At 39.8% G+C, this 21,930-nt stretch overlaps 1 protein-coding gene across 4 annotated transcripts in view; it reads left to right on the top strand.

Moving 5' to 3' along the window:
* Positions 1–21,495, top strand: part of USP18 (ubiquitin specific peptidase 18) — a 64,061-nt gene extending 42,566 nt beyond the window's left edge. For 3 of the 4 annotated variants that reach the window (XM_008704799.2, XM_008704798.2, XM_008704801.2), the window contains exons 9-11: positions 2,278–2,409; positions 3,405–3,454; positions 19,555–21,495. In XM_008704799.2, the coding sequence (XP_008703021.1) occupies positions 2,278–2,409; positions 3,405–3,454; positions 19,555–19,600 (228 nt within the window). In that variant the 3' untranslated portion in view covers positions 19,601–21,495. Of the gene's footprint in view, positions 1–2,277; positions 2,410–3,404; positions 3,459–19,554 lie in introns of those variants that run through there. The other variant, XM_040641964.1, reaches the window with a different exon arrangement.
* The last annotated feature ends 435 nt before the right edge of the window (positions 21,496–21,930 follow it).

The following is a 21,930-nucleotide window of genomic DNA, read 5'->3' as shown; positions in this document are numbered from 1 at the left end:
TTTTCTGCATCAACTGAGAGGATCATATGGTTCTTGTCTCCTCTTTCATTAATTTGATCGATCATGTTGATTGATTTGTGAATGTTGAACCACCCTTGCATCCCAGGAATAAACCCCACCTGGTCGCGGTGAATAATCCTTTTAATGTACTGTTGGATCCTATTGGCTAAGATCTTTGTGAGTGTTTTGGCATCCGTCTTCATCAGGAATATTGGTCTGTAATTCTCCTTTTTTTATAATAATTTTTTTATTATGTTAGTCACCATACAGTACATCCCCGGTTTCCGATGTAAGGCTCGATGATTCATCAGTTGCGTATAACACCCAGTGCACCATGCAATACATGCCCTCCTTACTACCCATCACCAGTCTATCCCATTCCCCCACCGCCCTCTCCTCTAAAGCCCTCAGTTTGTTTCTCATAGTCCATAGTCTCCCATGCTTCATTCCCCCTTCTGATTACCCCCCCTTTCTTTATCCCTTTCTTCTCCTACCAATCTTCCTAGTTCTTATGTTCCATAGATGAGAGAAACCATATGATAATTGTCTTTCTCTGCTTGACTTATTTCACTTAGCATTTTCTCCTCCAGTGCCATCCATGTTGCAGCAAATGTTGAGAAATCATTCTTTCTGATAGCTGAGTAATATTCCATTGTATATATGGACCACATCTTCTTAATCCAGTCATCTGTTGAAGGGCATCTCAGCTCCTTCCACAATTCAGCTATTGTGGACAATGCTGCTATGAACATTGGGGTGCATATGGCCCTTGTCTTCACTACGTCTGTATCTTTGGGGTAAATACCCAGTAGTGCAATTGCTGGATCACAGGGTAGCTCAATTTTTCACTTTTTAAGGGACCTCCACACTGTTTTCCAGAGTGGCTGTACCAACTTGCATTCCCACCAACAATGTAGGAGGGATCCCCTTTCTCCACATCCTCTCCAACAATTGTTGTTTCTTGCCTTGTCAGTTTTTGCCATTCTAATTCTCCTTTTTGATGGGGTCTTTGGTTTGGGGATCAGGATAACACTGGCCTCGTAGAACAAGTTTTGACGTTTTCCTTCCATTTTTATTTTTGGAGCAGCATAATAGGTATGATTTCTTCTTTAAATGTTTGGTAGAATTCCCCTGGGAAACCATCTGGCCCTGGACTCTTGTTTTTTGGGAGGTTTTTGATTATTGTTTCAATTTCCTTGCTGGCTATTCGTCTGTTCAGATTGACTGTTTCTTCTTGTTTCAGTCTTGGTAGTTTATAAGTTTCCAGAAATGCATCCATTTCTTCCAGATGCCTAGTTTGTTGGCATATAGCTGCTGGTAATAAGTTCTAATAATTGTCTCTATTTCCTTAGTGTTGGGTGTGATTTCTCCCCTTTTATTCATGATTTTATTACTTTGGGTCCTTTCTCCTTTCTTTTGGATAAGTCTGGCCAGAGGTTTATCAATCTTATTAATTCTTTCATAGAACCAGCTTCTAGTTTCACTGATCTGTTCAACTGTTCTTCTGGTTTCTATTTCATTGATTTCTTCTCTAATCTTTATTATTTCTCTTCTCCTGCTTGGTTTAGGCTTTATTTACTATTCTTTCTCCATATCCTTCAGTGTAAATAACTTGAATTTAAATAAAAACTTGAAACTATAATAAAAATGAAGCTATAATTCTTTTTTAAAAAAGATTTTATTTATTTTCTTGAGAGAGAGAGAGAAAGCACGAGCAGGGGGAGGGGCAGAGGGAGAAGCAGGCACAGGGAGCCTGACATGGGGCTTGATCCCAGGACCCCGGGATCATGACCTGAGCCAAAGGCAGACACTTAATCGACTGAGCCACCCAGGCACACCTATTTCTAATTCTTGACTTGACCTTTGTAGTCACACATCTTGTGACTTCCCAGCACCCTCCCTGACTCCCATTTCCTCAGCTTGCTCTGTTCTGCTATGCTGCCAAGCCTTTACAATTTTGGGGTCCATTCGAGTATACCCCTTACCTAGAACTTGTCTGCTAGTCTTATTCATCCTTCAAGATCAATTCAAGCATGTCTTCTCTGGGGAGCTTTTCTCAGATGATTATTCCTTCCCCTTTTGGGGGGCATGGCATTATAATTGTGGCTTAATTAATTGTGAGATTCTTGAGTTCAAGGACTATTTTCTAGCCCCCTTGAAGAACAGTGCCTGGCACAGAGTAGGCACCAAATAAATATTTGATGAAATAATGTTTCTTTATTCTAGACTATGGTTAGAAAAGGAGGGATAATAATTTTGTGCCTTATGTTCTTCCAGCTTGGAAGACAGTACGAGCTCTTTGCTGTGGTTGCCCACGTGGGAGCAGCTGACTTTGGTCATTACTGTGCCTATATCCAGAATTCTGTGGATGGAAAATGGTTCTGCTTCAACGATTCCAATGTTTCTTGGGTGAGAACATTGTCCAAAATTTCCTCTTGTCCTGGATTAGCCACCTCTAATAAATTCTAGAGCCCAGGACTAGATGGGTCCCCAAGGTCAGGACACATTGTCAGCCGGTTCTCTCTGTGTGGGGGGCCTTTAAACAGTCCTTTTCTTTATAAAAAGCTTTTTTAAATTCAAGTACAGTTGACACAATGTTACATTAGTTCCAGGTGTATATAGTGACTCAACAAGTTCATGCATTATGCTGTGCTCACTGCAAGTATAGCTACCATCTGTCACTGTACAAAGCTATCACAGTATCACTGAATATATTCCTTATGCTGTGCCTTTTTTTTTTTAAGAAAAGAGATAGAGAGAGAGCAAGTGGGGGGTGCATAGGGAAAGAATCCCAAGCACACTCCACATAGAGCCCGTATGTGAGGCTTGAACTCATGACCCTGAGATCATGACCTGAGCTGAAATCAAGAGTCCAATGCTTAACTGACTGAGCAACACAGGTGCCCTATGCTGTGCCTTTTATTCATGTGATTTATTCATTCCATAACTGGAAGCCTGTATCTTCCACTCCCCTTCACCCATTGTGCCCATCCCCCCCTCCCCTCTGGCAACCATTGGTTTGTTTTATTTATAGTTCTGATTCTGCTTAAAGTCCTTTTCTGCATGAAGTCCCCATCTGGTGTATAACCCTGTGAGAGTTCCCTTAGCTCAGTGTCTAGGTTTTTTGGTGTCTTCATGCTCTGTGGGAGATTTATGGGAAGCAAGAAGAGTTAGATATATGTAAGTTAGAACCAAGCACAATCAAGTTTAAAGAGAGGGAGCAGGGTACTAAAAGAGGCTTCATAAACATGGCATCCTATCACCAGATGATCCAGGTCTTGAGAGGTACTGGGGGGGGGGTTGTCTGGTTGAGTGAGGGAGGGTAAATTGAAGCACCCTGTACTCTCCAGGTGCTTAACATATGTCGGGTGGTTGCTTCACTTCATCTATTTATGTACTTCCAGGTATCCTGGGAAGACATCCAGTGTACTTATGGAAATCATAACTACCGCTGGTAAGGGAAGTGTTTGAGTGATGGAAACCCAATGAGTTTACGCAGGGTTCTTATTGCTGTATAAAACTCAAGGATTCAGCTGCCACTTGTATTTGGATAACTCTTCAGTGACTAACTGTTCAGCCTCATCTCTCATTACACGTCTCACCATACCATGCATTTTTCATAATTTAGATGCCAATAATACTAAAGTATAACCAGCTCCCCAAACATCTTAGCCTCCATGGGTTGCACATGCAGTTCCTGGTCTCTTTTTCTCTCTCTTAATTTATTAGTGAGGCAAACTCCCACTTACGCTTTAATATCTCTGCTTTTCCTACTCTGTAAAGCCTTCACTGATTGATGCTGGAAGATTTGTAGGGGCCTCTCATATACTTGCCCTGAACTTTAAGCATATGTACTTTATAGCGAGGACCACCCTGTTTGTAATTGTTTGCATATATCACTTTCTTTTATATTAGACCATAAACTATTTGGGATCAGGGAATATTCTTTTATTTTTCTTTGGTACAGTGGCTTGCATTTAGTAAATGGCTATAAATATATTTTTAAAAATCAACAACTACACAGGGGCAGCTAGAGAAAAAAACTGGATGAAGGGTTTTTTTGAAGATTTTTAAAAAAATTTATTTGAGAGAGAGAGCACAAGCATGGGGAGCAGCAGGCAGAGGGAGAAGCAGACTCCTCACTGAGCAGGGAGCCAGATGTGGGGCTTGATCCCAGAACACTGGGATCATGGCCTGAGCTGAAGGCAGACACTTAACTGACTGAGCCACCCAGGTACCCCAGGATGAAGGTTTTTAAATTTATTTTATTTTATTATCTTTTTTTTTATTATGTTCAGTTAGCCACTGTATAGTACACCATTAGTTATTTATGTAGTGTTCAGTGATTCATTAGTTGCATATAACACCCAGTGTTATCACAACATGTGCCTCCCTTAATACCCATCACCCAGCTACCCCGTCCCCCCACCCCCCACCCTTCTGAAACTCTCAGATTGTTTCCCAGAGTCCATAGTCTCTCATGGTTCATCTCCCTCTCTGATTTCTCCCCGTTCAGTTTTCCCTCACTTCCCCTATATTCCTCCATGGAATACCATATGTTCCGCATATGACTGAAACCATATGATAATTGTCTTTCTCTGTTTGACTTATTTCACTCAGCATAATCCCCTCCAGGTCCATCCATGTCAATGCAAATAGTGGGTATTCATCCTTTCTGAAGGCTGAGTAATATTCCATTGTATAAATGGATCACATCTTCTTTATCCATTCATCTGTTGAAGGGCACCTCAGCTCCTTCCACAGTCTGGCTATTGTGGACATTGCTGCTATAAACATTGGGGTGCATGTGTCCCTTCTTTTCACTACATCTGTATCTTTGGGGGCAAATAACCAGCAGTGCAATTGCTGGGACATGGGGTAGCTCTATTTTTATCATCTTCAGGAAACTCCATACTGTTTTCCTGAGTGGCTGTACCAGCTTGCATTCCCACCAGCAGTGGAAGAGGATTCCCCTTTCTCCACATCCTCACCGACATTTGTTGTTTCCTGTCTTGTTAATTTTTGCCATTCTAACTGGTGTAAGGTGGTATCTCATTGTGGTTTTGATTTGTATTTCCCTGATGGCTAGTGATGTTGAACATTTTTTCATGTGTCTGTTAGCCGTTTCATGTCTTCTTTGGAGAAGTGTATGTTCATTTCTTTTGTCCATTTTTTGACTGGATTATTTGTTTTTGGGGTGTTGAGTTTGAGAAGTTCTTTCTAGATCTTGGATACCAGCCTTTATCTGTAATGTCGTTTGCAAATATTTTCTCCCATGTCATGGGTTGCCTCTTAGTTTTGTTGACTGTTTCCTTTGCTGTGCAGAAATTTTCTTATCTTGATGAAGTCCCAGTAGTTCATTTTTGCTTTTGTTTCCCTTGCCTTTAGAGATGTGTCTCAAAAGAAGTTGCTGTGGCCAATGTCGAAGAGGTTATTGCCTATATTCTCCTCTAGGATTTTGATGGATTCCTGTCTCACATTGAGGTCTTTCATCCATTTTGAGTTTATATTTGTGCATGGCATAAGAAAACGATCCAGTTCCATTCTTCTGCGTGTGGCTGTCCAGTGTTCCCAGGACCATTTGTTGAAGAGACTGTCTTTTTTCCATTCGGTATTCTTTCCTGCTTTGTCAAAGATTAGTTGAGCATAGAGGGTTGAGGGTCCATTTCTGGGTTCTCTATTCTTTCCATTGACTAATGTGTCTGTTTTTGTGCCAGTACAATGCTGTCTTGGTGATCACGGCTTTGTAATATAGTTTGAAGTCAGGCATGGTGATGCCCCCAGCTTTGGTTTCCTTTTTCAATATTCCTCTGGCTATTCGGGGTCTTTTCTGGTTCAATACAAATTTTAAGATGATTTCCTCCAATACTGTGAAAAATGTTGATGGTATTTTGATAGGGTTTGCATTGAATGGATAGATTTCTCTGGGTAGCATAAACATTTTAACAATATTTGTTCTTCCAATCAATGAGCACAAAATATTTTTCCATCTCTTTGTGTCTTCCTCAATTTCTTTCATGAGTGTTCTATACTTTTCAGAGTACAGATCCTTTACCTCTTTAGTTAGTTCTTCCCGAGGTATCTTAGGGTTTTGGTGAAATTGTAAATGGGATCAGTTCCTTCGTTTCCCCTTTATTCTGCCTGTTAGTGTATAGAAATGCACTTTTGTGCAATGATTTTATATTTTGCCACTTTGCTGAATTCCTATAATCAGTTCTATCAGTTTTTTTGTGAAGTCTTTTGGGTTTTCCACATAGAGTATCATGTCATCTATGAAGAGTGAAAGTTTGACTTCTTTGCCAATTTAGATGCTTTTTATTTGTTTTTGTTGTCTGATTGATTTGAGTATTATGTTGAACGACAATGGTGAGAGTGTTCTGTCCCTGTCTTGTTCATGACCTTAGGGGGAAAGCTCTCAGTCTTTCCCCATTGAGAACGATTTTCACTGTGTGCTTTTTGTGTCTGGCTTTTATTATATTGAGGTCTGTTCCTTTTTTTAAAATTGTTTTTATTATGTTATGTTAGTCACCATACAGTACATCCCTGGTTCCCGATGTAAAGCTCGATGCTTCATTAGTTGTGTATAACACCCAGTGCACCATGCAATACGTGCCCTCCTTACTACCCATCACCGGTCTATCCCATTCCCCCACCCCCCTCCCCTCTGAAGCCCTCAGTTTGTTTCTCAGAGTCCATAGTCTCTCATGCTTCATTCCCCCTTCTGATTACCCCCCTTTCTTTATCCCTTTCTTCCCCCACCGATCTTCCTAGTTCTTATGTTCCATAGATGACAGAAATCATATGATAATTGTATTTCTCTGCTTGACTTATTTCACTTAGCATTATCTCCTCCAGTGCCGTCCATGTTCTTTTTATCCCTACCCTATGGAGAGTTTTAATCAAGAAAAGATACAGTATTTTGTCAGATGCATTTTCTGCATCAGTTGAGAGAATCATATGATTCTTGTCCTTTCTTATATTAATGTGGTGTATCACATTGACTGATTTGTAGATATTCCTTGCAGCCCAGGAATAAATCCCACTTGGTCCTGGTAAATGATTCTTTGAATGTACTGTTGGATCCTATTTGCTAGTATCTTGGTGAGAATTTATGCATCCATGTTCATCAGGTCTGTAATTCTCCTTTTTGATGGGGCCTTTTTCTGGTTTGGGGAGCAAGGTAATGTTGGCTCTTATAGTGAGTTTGGAAGTTTTCCTTCCATTTCTATTTTTTTTAAATTGGAAGAATAGGTAGGATTTCTTCTTTAAATGTTTGATAGAATTCACCTGGGAACACACAGCCATGCACAGCGTCTTCCTCCTGCCTGGGCTCCCAACTATCTCAGCCCCTGCCCTGGCTTCCAGACTTGTCCCAGGAGGTTCCTCTCAAATGAAACTGTGAAATAGTGGTTCACAGGCCAGAGCTAGCCCACAACGAGTTTTGCCGCTGCTGCTCTTGGGTTGTTGTGTTTTTTATTTTGTTGTTGTTTTAAAACTTTGATGTAGGAAGAAAAAAGATGGGAGAGGAGTAGGGGTCCCCTTTTTCACCTGGTCCCCTGAGTCAAGTTGGATATGTACCAGACCATCCTGAAAACCCATGGAATCAGCCTGAGATGCAAGAAGATACATATGAATCCCTACAAATGAACATCTCCAGAGCTGAGTATTGAGGTACAAAGTGGGGAGCTATGAATCCACGCACAGATATCAGAAGATAAGCGGAAGGGGGAGGGAGCCGATGCACTCAGGCACCAGGAAGCAGTAGCTACTTGCACTAGGGAGTAGGCCAGACTCAAGGACTGGCACCCGTGAGAAAGCAGACTGAGACTGTGAGCCCGGGAATTCACGTGACCAGATCGAAAAAACAGAGCCCTGGAGTGCTCACTGGAACCGAACTAAAACCGGGACCTTGGGAGCGTGCATGCATCCAAACTTAAAACCGGAGCTCCGGAGCGCACATTCGAACTAGACTGAAACCGAGAGCTTGGGAGCATGCGCGTGTGACCTGACTGAAAACCAGAGCTCTGGAGGGCTCAGTGGAACTGGACTGATAATGGGAGCTTGGGAGCGTGCGTGTGATCAGACTGAAAACCGGCACTCCAGAGCGCGCGAACCACACTGAAACAGAGAGCTCGGGAGCGCGCGTGGGAACTGGGGGTGGCTGGCAGTGTTAGAAGCACAAAGGACAGAGACATGCCAGCCCTGGAAGTGGGGGGGCACCGGCTGTGGGGCGCACAACCCAGGACACTGCAGGGTTTTTGACAGCACCGACAGAAACAGTAAAAGAGGCCATGAGAGCTCAGTGGAGAGCAGACTGCGATCTTTCTCTTCTGAGACAGAGGCTAGGATATGGCCGCTGCTGTTCTGACTCTCAGAAGAGTCACAGAAAACCGCCAGGGAAAGCCACCAGAGAACAAAAGCCCAGAAATACCAGCTCACATTGTGCCCATCACCATCCCCCCTCACGGGACAGGGCGACTCTACCCAAACAGGGTTGCTTGAATATCAGTGCGGCAGGACCCTCACCCAGAAGGCAGGCTGAAAAATCGAGAAGCCCACATTCCTAAGGTCCCTATAAAACAAGTGCACACTGCCTGGGTCCTGGTCAAGAATTTGGGCTCTGGGCAACCCCACAACCTCTCCTCATCTCATCAGAATGTTGACGAGGAAAAATCCCTCCCAGCAAAGAAAATATAATGAGGCTGTGGCCTCTGCCACAGAACTAATGGATATGGACATAACAAAATTATCAGAAATGGAGTTCAGAGTAACAATGGACAAGATGATGTGTAGACTTGAAAAAAGTATTAACAAAAATATTAACGAGAATATAGAATCTCTAAGGGCAGAAATGGGAGCGAATTTGGCAGAAATTAAAAATGCTGTGAATCAAATGCAGTCAAAACTAGATGCTCTGACGGCCAGGGTAAATGAGGCAGAAGAATGAATTAGTGAATTGGAGGATGGGATGGTAGAAGAGAAAGCTAAAACAGAAACTTGGCTCAAAAAAATCCAATCTCAAGAACGTAGATTACAGGAGATTACTGACTCAATGAAACATTACAATGTCAGAATCATTGGCATCCCCGAGGGGGTGGAGAAAGAGAGAGGTTTAGAAGAGATATTTGAACACATTGTAGCTGAAAAATTCCCTAATCTGGCAAAGGAAACAAGCATTCATGTATAAGAGGCAGAGAGGACGCCTCCCAAGGTCAATGACAACAGACCTACACCACGTCTCGTCATAGTGCAATTCGCAAATATTAGATCCAAGGATACAGTATCAAAATTGGCCAGGGCAAAAAGATTTCTCATGTACAGAGGCAAAAATATCAGAATAATGCCAGACCTGTCTACACAGAACTGGAAAGAGAGGAAGGGTTGGCAGGGTATTTTTAAAACTCTATCCTAGAAAAATATGCAGCCAAGGATTCTTTATCCAGCAAGGCTGTCATTCAGAATTGATGGAGAGATAAGGACCTTCCAAGACTGGCAGAAACTGACCAATTTCGTAACCACAAAACCAGCCCTACAGGAGATATTAAGGGGGGTTCTATAAAAGTAAAAAGGCCCCAAGAGTGATACAGAACAGAAGGTGACAATCACAGAAACAAAGACTTTACAGGCAACATGGCATCATTAAAATCATCTCTCTCAATAATCAGTCTCAATGTGAATGGCCTAAATGCTCCCATAAATGCCACAGGGTTGCAGATTGGATAAAAAGACATGACCCATCCATTTGCTGTCTACAAGAGACTCATTTTGAACCTAAAGATACATCCAGACTGAAAGTAAAGGGATCGAATACCATCTTTCATGCCAATGGACCTCAAAAGAAAGCTGGGGTAGCAATTCTCATATCAGATAGATTGGATTTTAAACTAAAGACTATAGTTAGAGATACAGAAGGGCACTATATTATTCTTAAAGGATGTATCCAACAAGTGGATATGACAATTATAAATATATATGCCCCCAACAGGGGAGCAGCAAGATACACAAGCCAACTCTTAACCAGAATAAAGAGACATATAGATAAAAATACGTTAAAAGTAGGGGACCTCAACACTCCACTATCAGCAATAGACAGATCACCTAAGCAGAAAATCAACAAAGAAACGAGATTTGAATGCCATACTAGACCAGATGGACCTCATTGATATATATAGAACACTATACTCCAAAACAAAAGAATACTTATTCTTTTCTAACGAGTATGGAACGTTCTCCAGAATACATCATATGCTGGGTCACAAAACAGGTCTCAACTGATACCAAAAGATTGAAATTATCCCCTGCATATTCTCAACCACAATGCTTTGAAATTAGAACTCAATCACAAGGGAATTTGGAAGAAACTCAAACACTTGGAAAGAAGAACCATCCTGCTCAAGAATGATTGGATAAATCAGGAAATCAAAATCAATTTAAACAATTTATGGAGACCAATGACAATGAAAACACAATGATCCAAAACCTATGGGATACTACAAAGGCAGTCCTAAGGGGAAAATATATAGCCATCAAAGCCTCACTCAAAAGAATAGAAAAATCTAAAATGCAGTTTTTATATTCTCACCTCAAGAAGCTGGAACAGGAATAGATGAATAGGCCTAATCCACACACAAGAAAGCAGTTGATCAAGATTAGAGCGGAGATCAATGAATTAGAAACCAGGAGCACAGTAGAGCAGATCAACAGAACTAGAAGCTGGTTCCTTGAAAGAATAAATAAACTCGATCAGCCACTGGCAAGACTTATTCACAAGAATAGAGGGAGGACGCAAATTGACAAAATTATGAATGAAAAGGGAAAGGTTACATCCAACCCCAACGAAATAGGAAGGATCATTAGAAACGTGTATCAACAGCTTTATGCCCAAATTAAACAACCTGGAAGAAATGGATGCCTTCCTGGAAACTTATAAAGTACCAAGACTGAAAAGGAAGAAATTGATTTTTTAAACAGACCGATTAATTGTGAAGAGATTGAAGCAGTGATCAAAAACCGCTCCAAAAACAAGAGTCCAGGGCCTGACGGATTTCCCGGGGACTTCTACCAAACATTCAAAGAAGAAATAATATCTATTCTCCTGAAGCTGTTTCAAAAAATAGAAAGAGAAGGAAAGCTACAAACCTCATTCTATGAGGCCATTATTACCTTGATCCCCACACCAGGCAAAGACCCCATCAAAAAGGAGAATTACAGACCGATATCCCTGATGAATATGGACGACAAAATTCTCAACAAGATCCTAGCTAATAGGATCCAACAGTACATTAAAAGGATTATCCATCATGACCAAGTGGGATTCATCCCTGGGATGCAGTGATGGTTCAGCATTCGCAAATCGATCAGTGTGATAGATCATAGAACAAGAAAAGAGTCAGGAACCATATGAACCTCTCACTTGATGCAGAAAAAGCATTTGACAAAATACAGTATCCTTTCCTGATTAAAACCCTTCAGAGTGTAAGGATAGAGGGTATATTCCTCAATCATAAAAACCATCTATGAAAAGCCTACAACAAATATCATTCTCAATGGGGAAAAGCTGGAAGCCTTTCCCTTAAGATCAGGAACACAACAAGGATGCCCACTCTCACCATTATTATTCAACATAGTACTAGAAGTCCTTGCAACAGCAATCAGACAACAAAAAGGAATAAAAGGTATCCAAATTGGCAAAGAAGTCAAACTGTGTCTCTTCACAGATGACATGATACTCTACACGGAAAACCCAAAGGAATCCACCTCCAAACTACTAGAAGTTATAGAGCAATTCAGCAATGTGGCGGGATACAAAATCAATGCTCAGAAATCAGTTCCATTTCTATACACGAACGAGACTGAAGAAAGAGAAATTAGGGAATCCATCCCATTTACAATAGCACCAAAAATCATACGTAACCTTGGAATTAACTTAACCAGAGACATAAAGGATCTATATTCTAGAAGCTACAAATCACTCTTGAAAGACAGTGAAGAAGACACAAAAAGATGGGAAAATATTCCATGCTCATGGATCGGAAGAATAAACATAGTTAAAATGTCTATGCTACCCAGAGCAATCTACACTTGTAATGCCATCCTGATCAAAATACCAATGACATTTTTCAAAGAACTGGAACAAATAGCCCTTAAATTTGTGTGGAACCAGAAAGGGCCCCGATTTGCCAAGGAATTGTTGAAAAGGAAAAACAAAGCTGGGGGTATCACGTTGCCGGATTTCAAGCTATACTAAGAAGCTGTGATCACAAAGACAGCATGGTACTGGCACAAAAACAGACACATAGACCAATGGAACAGAATAGAGAACCCGGGGGGCGCCTGGGTGGCACAGCAGTTAAGCGTCTGCCTTCGGCTCAGGGCGTGATCCCGGCGTTATGGGATCGAGCCCCACATCAGGCTCCTCCGCTAAGAGCCTGCTTCTTCCTCTCCCACTCCCCCTGCTTGTGTTCCCTCTCTCGCTGGCTGTCTCTATCTCTGTCAAATAAATAAATAAAAAAATCTTTAAAAAAAAAAAAAAAAAGAATAGAGAACCCGGAAATGGACCCTCGGCTCTTTGGGCAACTAATATTTGATAAAGCAGGAAAAAACATCCGGTGGGAAAAAGTCTCTTCAATAAATGGTGCTGGGAAAATTGGCCACTACATGTAAAAGAATGAAACTTGACCACTCTCTCACACCATACACAAAGATAAACTCCAAATGATGAAAGACCTCAATGTGAGACAGGAATCCATCAAAATCCTAGCAGAGAACATAGGCTGGAACCTCTTTAACATTGGGCACAGCAACTTTTTTCATGACACATCTCCAATGGCAAGAGAAACAAAAGCAAAAATGAACTTGTGGGACTTCATCAAGATAGAAAGCTTCTGCATAGCCAAGGAAACAGTCAAAAAAATTAAGAGCAGCCCATGGAATGGGAGAAGATATTTGCATATGACGGTACAGATAAAAGCCTGGTATCCAAGATCTACAATATATGCAAGTAATGAATCATGGAACTTTACATCAAAAACTGGGGATGTACTATATATCGACTAACATAATATAATAAAAAATGTTATTATTTAAAAAAAGAGCTTCTCAAACTTAATACACAGGAAACAAATAAATCAAATATGGGCAGAAGATATGAACAGACACTGTTCCAATGAAGACATACAAATGGCTAAGAGACACATGAAAAAATGTTCAAAATCATTAGCCATCAGGGAAATTCAAATCAAAACCACATTGAGATACCACCTTATGCCTGTTAGAATGGCAAAAATTGACAAGGCAGAAAACAAGAAATGTTGGAGAGGATATGGAGAAAGGAGATCCCTCTCACACTGTTGGTGGGAATGCAAGTTGGTAGAGCCACTTTGGAAAACTGTGTGGAGGTCCCTTGAAAAGTTAAAATTGAGCTACCCTGTGATCCAGCAATTGCCCTACTGGTTATTTACCCCAAAGATACAGACATAGTGAAGAGAAGGGCCATATGCACCCCAATGTTTATATCAGTATTGTCCACAATAGCTGAGTTGTGAAAGGAGCCAAGATGCCCTTCAAGAGACTATTGGATTAAGAAGCTGTGGTCCATATATACAATGGAATATTACTCAGCTATCAGAAAGAACGATTTCTCAACATTTGTTGCAACATGGATGGCACTGGAGGAGATAATGCTAAGTGAAATAAGTCAAGCAGAGAAAGACAATTATCATATGGTTTCTCTCATCTATTGAACATAAGAACTAGGAGGATCAGTAGGAGAAGAAAGGGATAAAGAAATGGAGGGTGATCAGAGGGGGGAGTGAAGCATGGGAGACTGTGGACTCTGAGAAACAAACTGAGGGCTTCAGAGGGGAGAGGGTGGGGGAATGGGATAGGCTGGTGATGGGTAGTAAGAAGGGTGCGTATTGCATGGTGCACTGGGTGTTATATGCAACTAATGAATCATCCAACTTTACATCAGAAACCAGGGATGTACTGTATGGTGACTAGCATAATATAATAAAAAATTATTAAAAAAGAAACTTTGTTGTATTTGCCAGCCTTTAAAGAAAAAAAAAGAATTCACCTGGAAAGCCATGTCCCTGGGTTCTGTTACTTGGGAGGTTTTTTATTTACTGCATCAATTTCCTTGCTGGTTATGGGTCTAATCAGGTTTTGTATTTCTTCCTGTTTCAGTCTGGATAATTTATGTTTCTAGGAATGCATCCTTTTCTTCCAGATTGCCTAATTTTTTGGCATATAGTTTCTTTATATTCTTATAATTGTTTGTATGTCTTTGGTGTTGGTTGTGATCTTTTCTCTTTCATTCATGATCTTGCTAGTTTGCCTTTATCTTTTTTTTTTTGATGTCTGTCTATGGGTGTTATTAATTCTTTCAAAGAATCAGCTTCTGATTTCACTGATCTGTTCTGTTTTTTTAAATTTCCTTATCATTGATTTCTGCTCTAATATTTATTAGTTCTCTTTTCCTGCTGGTTTTATGCTGTATTTGCCGTTCTTTCTCTAGCTTCTTTAATTGTGAGCTTAGCTTGTATACGTGAGACTTCTCTTGTTTGTTGAGAAAGGTCTGTATTGCTATGTACTTCCCTCTAGGACTGTATTTGCTGCATACCAAAGATTGTGAGCAGTTGTATTTTAATTTTCATTTGTTTCCATGAATAAAAAAATAAATTTCTTGGTTGACCCATTCATAATCTTTAGTAGAATGCTCTTTTTTTTTTAAAGATTTTATTTATTCATTCGACAGAGATAGAGACAGCCAGCGAGAGAGGGAACACAAGCAGGGGGAGTGGGAGAGGAAGAAGCAGGCTCATACCAGAGGAGCCTGATGTGGGGCTCGATCCCATAACGCCGGGATCACGCCCTGAGCCGAAGGCAGACACTTAACCACTGTGCCACCCAGGCGCCCCTTTAGTAGAATGCTCTTTAACCTCCATGTACTTGTGTTCCTTCCAAATTTTCTCGCGATGAAGTTCAAGTTTTAAAGCACGGTGGTCTGAAAATATGCAGGGAATAATCCCAATCTTTTGGTACTGGTTGAAACCTCATTTGTGACCCAGTATGTGATCTCTTCTGGAGAATGTTCCAGAATGTGTATTCTGCTGCTTTAGGATGACATGCTCTCTCTCTATATCTGTGAAGTCCTTCTGGTCCAGTGTGTCATTCAAAGCCCTTGTTTCCTTGTTGATCTTTTTTTTAATAATATTTTTTTATTATGTTAGTCACCATACAGTACATCCCTGGTTTTTGATGTAAAGTTCCATGATTCATTAGTTGCGTATAACACCCAGTGCACCATGCAATACGTGCCCTCCTTACTACCCATCACCAGCCTATCCCATTCCCCTGCCCCCTCCCCCTCTGAAGCCCTCAGTTTGTTTCTCAGAGTCCATAGTCTCTCATGGTTCATTCTCCCTTCTGTTTACCCCCCTTCCTTTATCCCTTCCTTCTCCTACCGGTCTTCCTACTTCTTATGATCCACAAATGAGTGCTTGTTGATCTTCTGCTTACGTCATATGCCCATTGCTGTGAGAGGGGTGTTAAAGTCCCCTATTATTGTATTACTATCCATGTGTTTCTTTAATTTTGTTATTAATTGGCTTATTAATTGGCTGTTCCAATCTAGGGGCATAAATATTTGCAATTGCTAGATCTTTTGGTGGATGGACCCTTTAATTATGATCTTTCTTTATCACTTATTACATTGTTTGGACTAAAATCTATTTTGTCTGATGTAAGGATGGCTACTCCAGCTTTCTTTGGATATCCATTAGCATGATAAATGGTTCTCCACTCCCTCACTTTTAATCTGGATGTGACTTTGGGTCTAAAATATGTCTCTTATAGACAGCATTTCAATGGGTCTTGTGTTTTTATCCTTTGTGATACCCTCTGTCTTTTGATTGAAGCATTTAGTCCATTTACATTCAGAGAAATTATTGAAAGATATGAAGTTAGTGCCATTGTATTACATATAAAGTTGCTGTTTCTCTAGATAATCTTTCCTTTCTGGTCTTTGTTACTTTTGGACTCTCTCTTCACTTGAAGGATCTCCGTTAATATTTCTTGCAGGGCTGGTTTAGTGATCACAATTTTTTTCAATTTCTATTTGTCCTGGAATCTCTTTATCTCTCCTTCCATTCTGAATGACAGCCTTGCTGGATAAAATATTTTTGGCTGCATATTTTTCCCGTTTAGCATGTTGAATATATCATGCCAGTCCATTCTGGCCTGCCAGGTCTTAGGATAGGTCTGCTGCCAGGCTTATGTTTCTACCCTTGTAGGTTAAGGACCTGTTGTCCCAAGCTGCTTTCAGGATTTTCTGTTTGTCTCTGAAATTTGCAAGCTTCACTATTATATGTTGACCCAGTTTTATTGATTTTTGAGGGGGGTTCTCTGTGCTTCCTGGACTTGAATGCCTGTTTCCTTTCACCGATTAGGGAAGTTTGCCTCTATATTTTGCTCAAATAAACCTTCTGCCCCCTTGCTGTCTCTTCTTCCTCTGGGACCCCAATTACTGTAATATTGTTTTGCTCTGTGGTGTCACTTATCTCTCGAATTCCTCCCTCATGATTCAATAGTTGTTTATCTCTCTTTTTCTCAGCTTTTTTATTCTCTATCATTTTGTCTTCTATATCACTGACTCTCTTCTGCCTCATTTATCCTAGCAGTTAGAGCCTCCATTTTGGATTGCATCTCAATAATGCCTTTTTTGATTTCAGCCTTATTATATTTTAATTCCTTTTTTTCTCCAGAAAGAGATTTTCTGGTGTCTTCTATGATTTTTTCAAGTCCCCTGATATCTTTGCTATCACTGTAGTTCTGTTTTATTATCAAATTCTAGTTCTGTCATCTTACTTATATCCATATTGATTAAGTCCCTGGCAGTGAGTACTGCCTCTTGTTGTCTTTTTTGTTGAGTTCTTCTGCGTTGTCATTATGTCCAGAGAAGAATAGATGAAAGAGAATGGAAAAGATAAAAATAGCAACAATGACCCCAGGAAAATATACACTAAAGAAATCAGAAGAGATCAGAAACCAAAAAAAAAAAAAAAAAAAAAAAAAAAAAAAAAAAAAAAAAAAAAAAAAAAAAAAAGAATAAAATCAAACAGGTGAACAGAACAGAAAAATAAACTTGATTCTGGGTGTATTTTGATCTCTTTGTCAGAAGAAACTAGATCCCAAATTTGTAAAGAAAGAAAAACATATATGTGTGTGTGTATATATATATATATATATATATATATATATATATATATATATATATATATATATATATATATATATATATATATATATATATATATATATATATATATATATATATATATATATATATATATATATATATATATATATATATATATATATATATATATATATATATATATATATATATATATATATATATATATATATATATATATATATATATATATATATATATATATATATATATATATATATATATATATATATATATATATATATATATATATATATATATATATATATGAAATTGAAAACAAAGCAATCCAAAAATGATAAATATATATAAGATGTAAATGTAAAAATATAAATTAAAAAATTCCTAAAAAAGAGTTGATAAAATAAATTAGGTGAAAAGGAAAAAATTTAAAACTGAAAGACTAAAGAATGAGAAAAACCCATGAATTCTACATACTGTTTTCTCTTACCGCTGGAATTTTGCAGTTCGTATGATCAGTAAACTTGGTATTAGTCAGATGTTCTTGCTGATATTCTGAGGGAGGGGCCTGTTGCACTGATTCTCATGTGTCTTTGCTTGGGTGATATTGTGCCCCCTTAGCAAGGGAGCTGGGCTCAGTATAAATGGCTCTGGATTGCTCTATGTGGGTTTTGTTCCCTGAAGGCTTCAGCACTGATTTGGCAGAAGAAAATAAAAATTGTGGTGACCCGATCTCCAGCCTTGGAGCTGAAAGCTTGCACCCCCGCCCCACTCCCCAGTATGCCCTCAGGGGAAAGCTATCAATCACTCTTGTCTCCCTGGTTTCTGTCTGCAGTGCTCACTTAGCCTGTGATGAAACATTTTTATCTCAGGCATTGCAACACCCTTTTGAATATCCAAACTTTACAGACTCCTGTGGTGCTCACCCACGCCACTCCTCCCAGGGCAGGGAGGGAGGTTGCACCACAGTTCTGCCTTTTTCTTGGGTCCCTGCTTTGAGAGTGGTCCCCCAACCATGCAGCCATTCAGGGATTATGGCAACACCAAGCAGAAAACCCACTCCTGGGCTCGCTGTTTGCAGCCAGGTTCCCCGAGCCAATGCTTGGGAACTCTGACACACTCAGGCACCCTGTTCTTTCTGTGACCCTGGGGTTCCTGAGACCATATCATCCCACCTGGGATTCTGCCCTACTTTCCCACCTGAGCACCTTTCAAGCAGGGACATCCCCCACTGGAACAGACTTCTAAAAGTTCTGATTTTACACTCCGCTGCTTCTATTACTTTCCGTTAGCCAGCTTACGGAGACTCCCTCCCCCTGAGGTTTATCTTCCCATACATCGCCTTGGATTCTCTTCTCTGCACCTCCTACCTTGCAAAAAATGGTCACTTTTCTATTTGTAGAATTGCAGCAATTCTTTTCTTAGGTCTTTAGTTGAGTTCTCAGGTGTTCAGAATGATGTGATGAGCACTGGGTGTTATACTGAACTGATGACTCATTGAACACTGTATCAAACACCAATGATGTACTATACCTTGGCTAATTGAATTTAAATAAAAAAAGAATGATTTGATAGCTATCTAGCTGAATTCCAAGGACTGGATGAAATTAGGGTCCTCTACTCCTCTGCCATCTTACCTCTGTGCCTCTGGATGAAGTTAAAGCAGAGAGACTTTGTAAGTTTTTTCAGTTGTTTCTGGATTAGGGGCGACATTGTATACCAGAGGTGATATTTGAAATGATTTCTCTGCAGGAGTAGGCCTGATCACTTGAAAAATAATAAAGTAGGAGAAATTTGTGTTTGAAATCCTCTTGCAATCTTTTACTTTTTATCTTTGTCTTTTATTTCTTCCGAACATCTCTTTTAGATGCCCATTCTTTGTCACTTTCTGGTTGTAAGTGATTCTCCCATTATTTAGATTAGGGTTTGGCAAACTGTTTCTGAAAAAGGCCAGAGAGTAAATATTTTAGGCTTTGTGAGCCATACAGTCTCTGTTGCAACCACTCAACTCTGCTCTTGTAGCACAAAAACAGCCACAGACAATACATGAATGATTGAGTGTGGCTGTGTTCTGTTAAATTTATTTGCAGAAACAGGGTTAGATTTGGCTTGTGGGCTGTAGTTTGTCAACCACTGATACAGATGTCAACTAAGAAAAGCTTAGTGGCTGTTTTCCCAAGTTACCCATATTTTTTCCCTCTGAGGTGATGGATAGATGAAGACTTGATCCAACAACCAAAAATCTTTCTGATGCTTGTCCTATCATGAATTAATAATGTGTCAATTAACTATGAATGTTTCATTTCTGTTATGCTGTTGAATTTTTTTCTTTCTAGGAGAGAAACTGCTTATCTTCTGGTTTACATGAAGATTGAGTCCTAATGGATGTACCCTAAACCTTCAGAGATTGACAATTTCATTTTCCTTTCTATTCCCTGGATCTGCTGACTCCTTCAAGAGATTTTGCAGTGAGAAGCCTCATTTTCAAATTGTGGAGTTAAACTATTTATATTCAGGGGTACTTATCAAAATATTTAACAGTAACTTTGCAGGGGTCTTGATCAGTCAGAATAGATACTTCCACAGGTGGACCCTGGTCATATGGCCGGGGCAAGGACCTGAGTGCTCCCTGCTGTGGAAGACATTAATTATTTAGGTAGGGGAATGTGGGAGTCCAGGTGCTCCTAGGGGAGGAGAAGCCAGGCCAACAATGGTAGTGAGAGGCATTCAAGTGGCAAGGGGCAGTGGTAGGGAAGTATTTCGGTATTTTATAGCTAGTGTGACAGTACTGGTATGTACTGGCAGAATATGATTTTTGTTTATAATTTAAAACATTTTTAGAACCCATATCAGTTCTATAAAAGTCAAGTGTTTTGTCAGTTATTATGTATTGATCACCTACTCTCCATAAGATAGTGTGCTAGGCACCATCATGAATAAAGTTCTTTTTCTCAAAAGGAATTTGCAGTTTAATGGGGGGGGTTAAAAATACATAAAATACTGAGGATTTGTGCTACAGGAATTAAAGGATAGTGAAATTCTTCTATTGTGGGGACATGGGAGAAGCCATAAAGCTGAAAGGGGGGTTAAGATGGAGGATAGTCCATTTACATGGGTAAGCATACACAATGGCATGGCTGAAAAAGAGAAGGCTCAACGTTCAAAGATTATCCACCAACTTGGCTTCCCTCTACCAAGGAAGCAGTGGAGATTGACAAGGCTGGATGGTAGCTGGCGCTCAGAATGTGGAAGGTCTTGAGCTACTAAGAAGTTTGGATCTAATTTCATAGATAATGAGGAACTGTTGAAGGGTTTCAAAAAGAAAAGAAACTTTTAGTGGTGTTTTTGGTAAAATGAATCTGCTGGGGGCTGGCAACATGAATTAGAGACAGAGATGGTAGTGTAAATAGAAAAGTGTTCATAGTCACTAGAGCCATTTTGGAGGAAGAATGGATGTAGACAGTGAGAGAAAAAGGGTCCAGGGGGACTCCAGTACCACCCTGGAAGGTGAGGAGGGTAGGTGTTACTATTCCCATTTTACAAAAGAAGCAATTGAGACATTCATGTGTTTAATGATTTGCTCAAGATTTCATACTTGATAAGTGGCAGGGTCAAAACTTCCAAAATAAAATGTGGGTAATTTATTTTTATTGGCAAAAAAATTAGCCATGCAATAATAAATTCTCACTGTAAAATATTCAAACAATATAGAGATATATAGAATTTCTTCCTTAGAGCTAATCATTGTTAAACAGGTGTGAATTAGTTTCCTAGCACTGCCACAATAAATTATCACAACATGGGTGGCCTGAAACAACAAATTTTCTCTCTCACAGTTCAAGGAGGCCAGAAGTTCAAAGTAAGGTGTTGGCAAGATTGGTTCCCTCTGGAGCCTCTGAGGGAGAATCTGTTCCATGCTTCTCCCCTAGTTTCTGGAGGTTGCCAGTAGTCCTTGACCTGTAGCTAATGTCACACTCTGTCTCCATCTTCACATGGCCTTCCCTGTATGTCTTCATATGACCTTTGTATAAGTATACCATTCATTGGATTTAGGTCCCACCCAAATCCACTGTGACCACATTTTTACTTGGCTAATTATATCTGTGAAGACTCTATTTTGAAGTAAGGTCTCATTCTCATGTCTAGAAAGACATGAATTTTTGTGGGATACTATTCAGTGCAGTACAAAGTGTGTATGTCACTAAGCTGTTTTCTGTGCATTTGTATACATGTATTACATATGTAAATTTTACATAATAAATTATTCACTTAATGTCTTAGAGAATCTTCTTGGAAAAGTTGTTGCATTTAATTCCGTAGATAAGTGTACTATATTTTTTAGATTCCCATACTGGTGAATGTTAAGGGCATTTCAGTTTCTTCAGTATTTAAGAAATGCAGAGTGAATGACTGCTTTAGACATATTTTTGTGCATGTATAAATGTTTCTGTAGGTACTGAAAAAGGAAATTAGGTCAAGGGCATGGGTATCTAAAAATAGTACTAGATACTGCTAAATTGATTCCAATTGACACCAATAACTTTTGTCAGGCTGCTGCTTCCTTTTTTTTTTTTTTTTTAAGTAGGCTCCATGCCCAGCAATGGAGCCCACCAAGGAGCTTGAAGTCATGACCCTGAGATCAAGACCTGAGCTGAAATTGAGTCAGAAGATTAACAGACTGAGCCCCATAGGCGCTTGTAGGCATCCCCCTC

Source organism: Ursus maritimus, unplaced genomic scaffold (genome assembly GCF_017311325.1).
Source record: "Ursus maritimus isolate PB19 unplaced genomic scaffold, ASM1731132v1 scaffold_26, whole genome shotgun sequence".
Lineage (NCBI taxonomy): Eukaryota > Metazoa > Chordata > Mammalia > Carnivora > Ursidae > Ursus > Ursus maritimus.
Note: the sequence above shows the minus strand (reverse complement) of the source record. Positions and strands in the feature narration are given on the sequence as shown.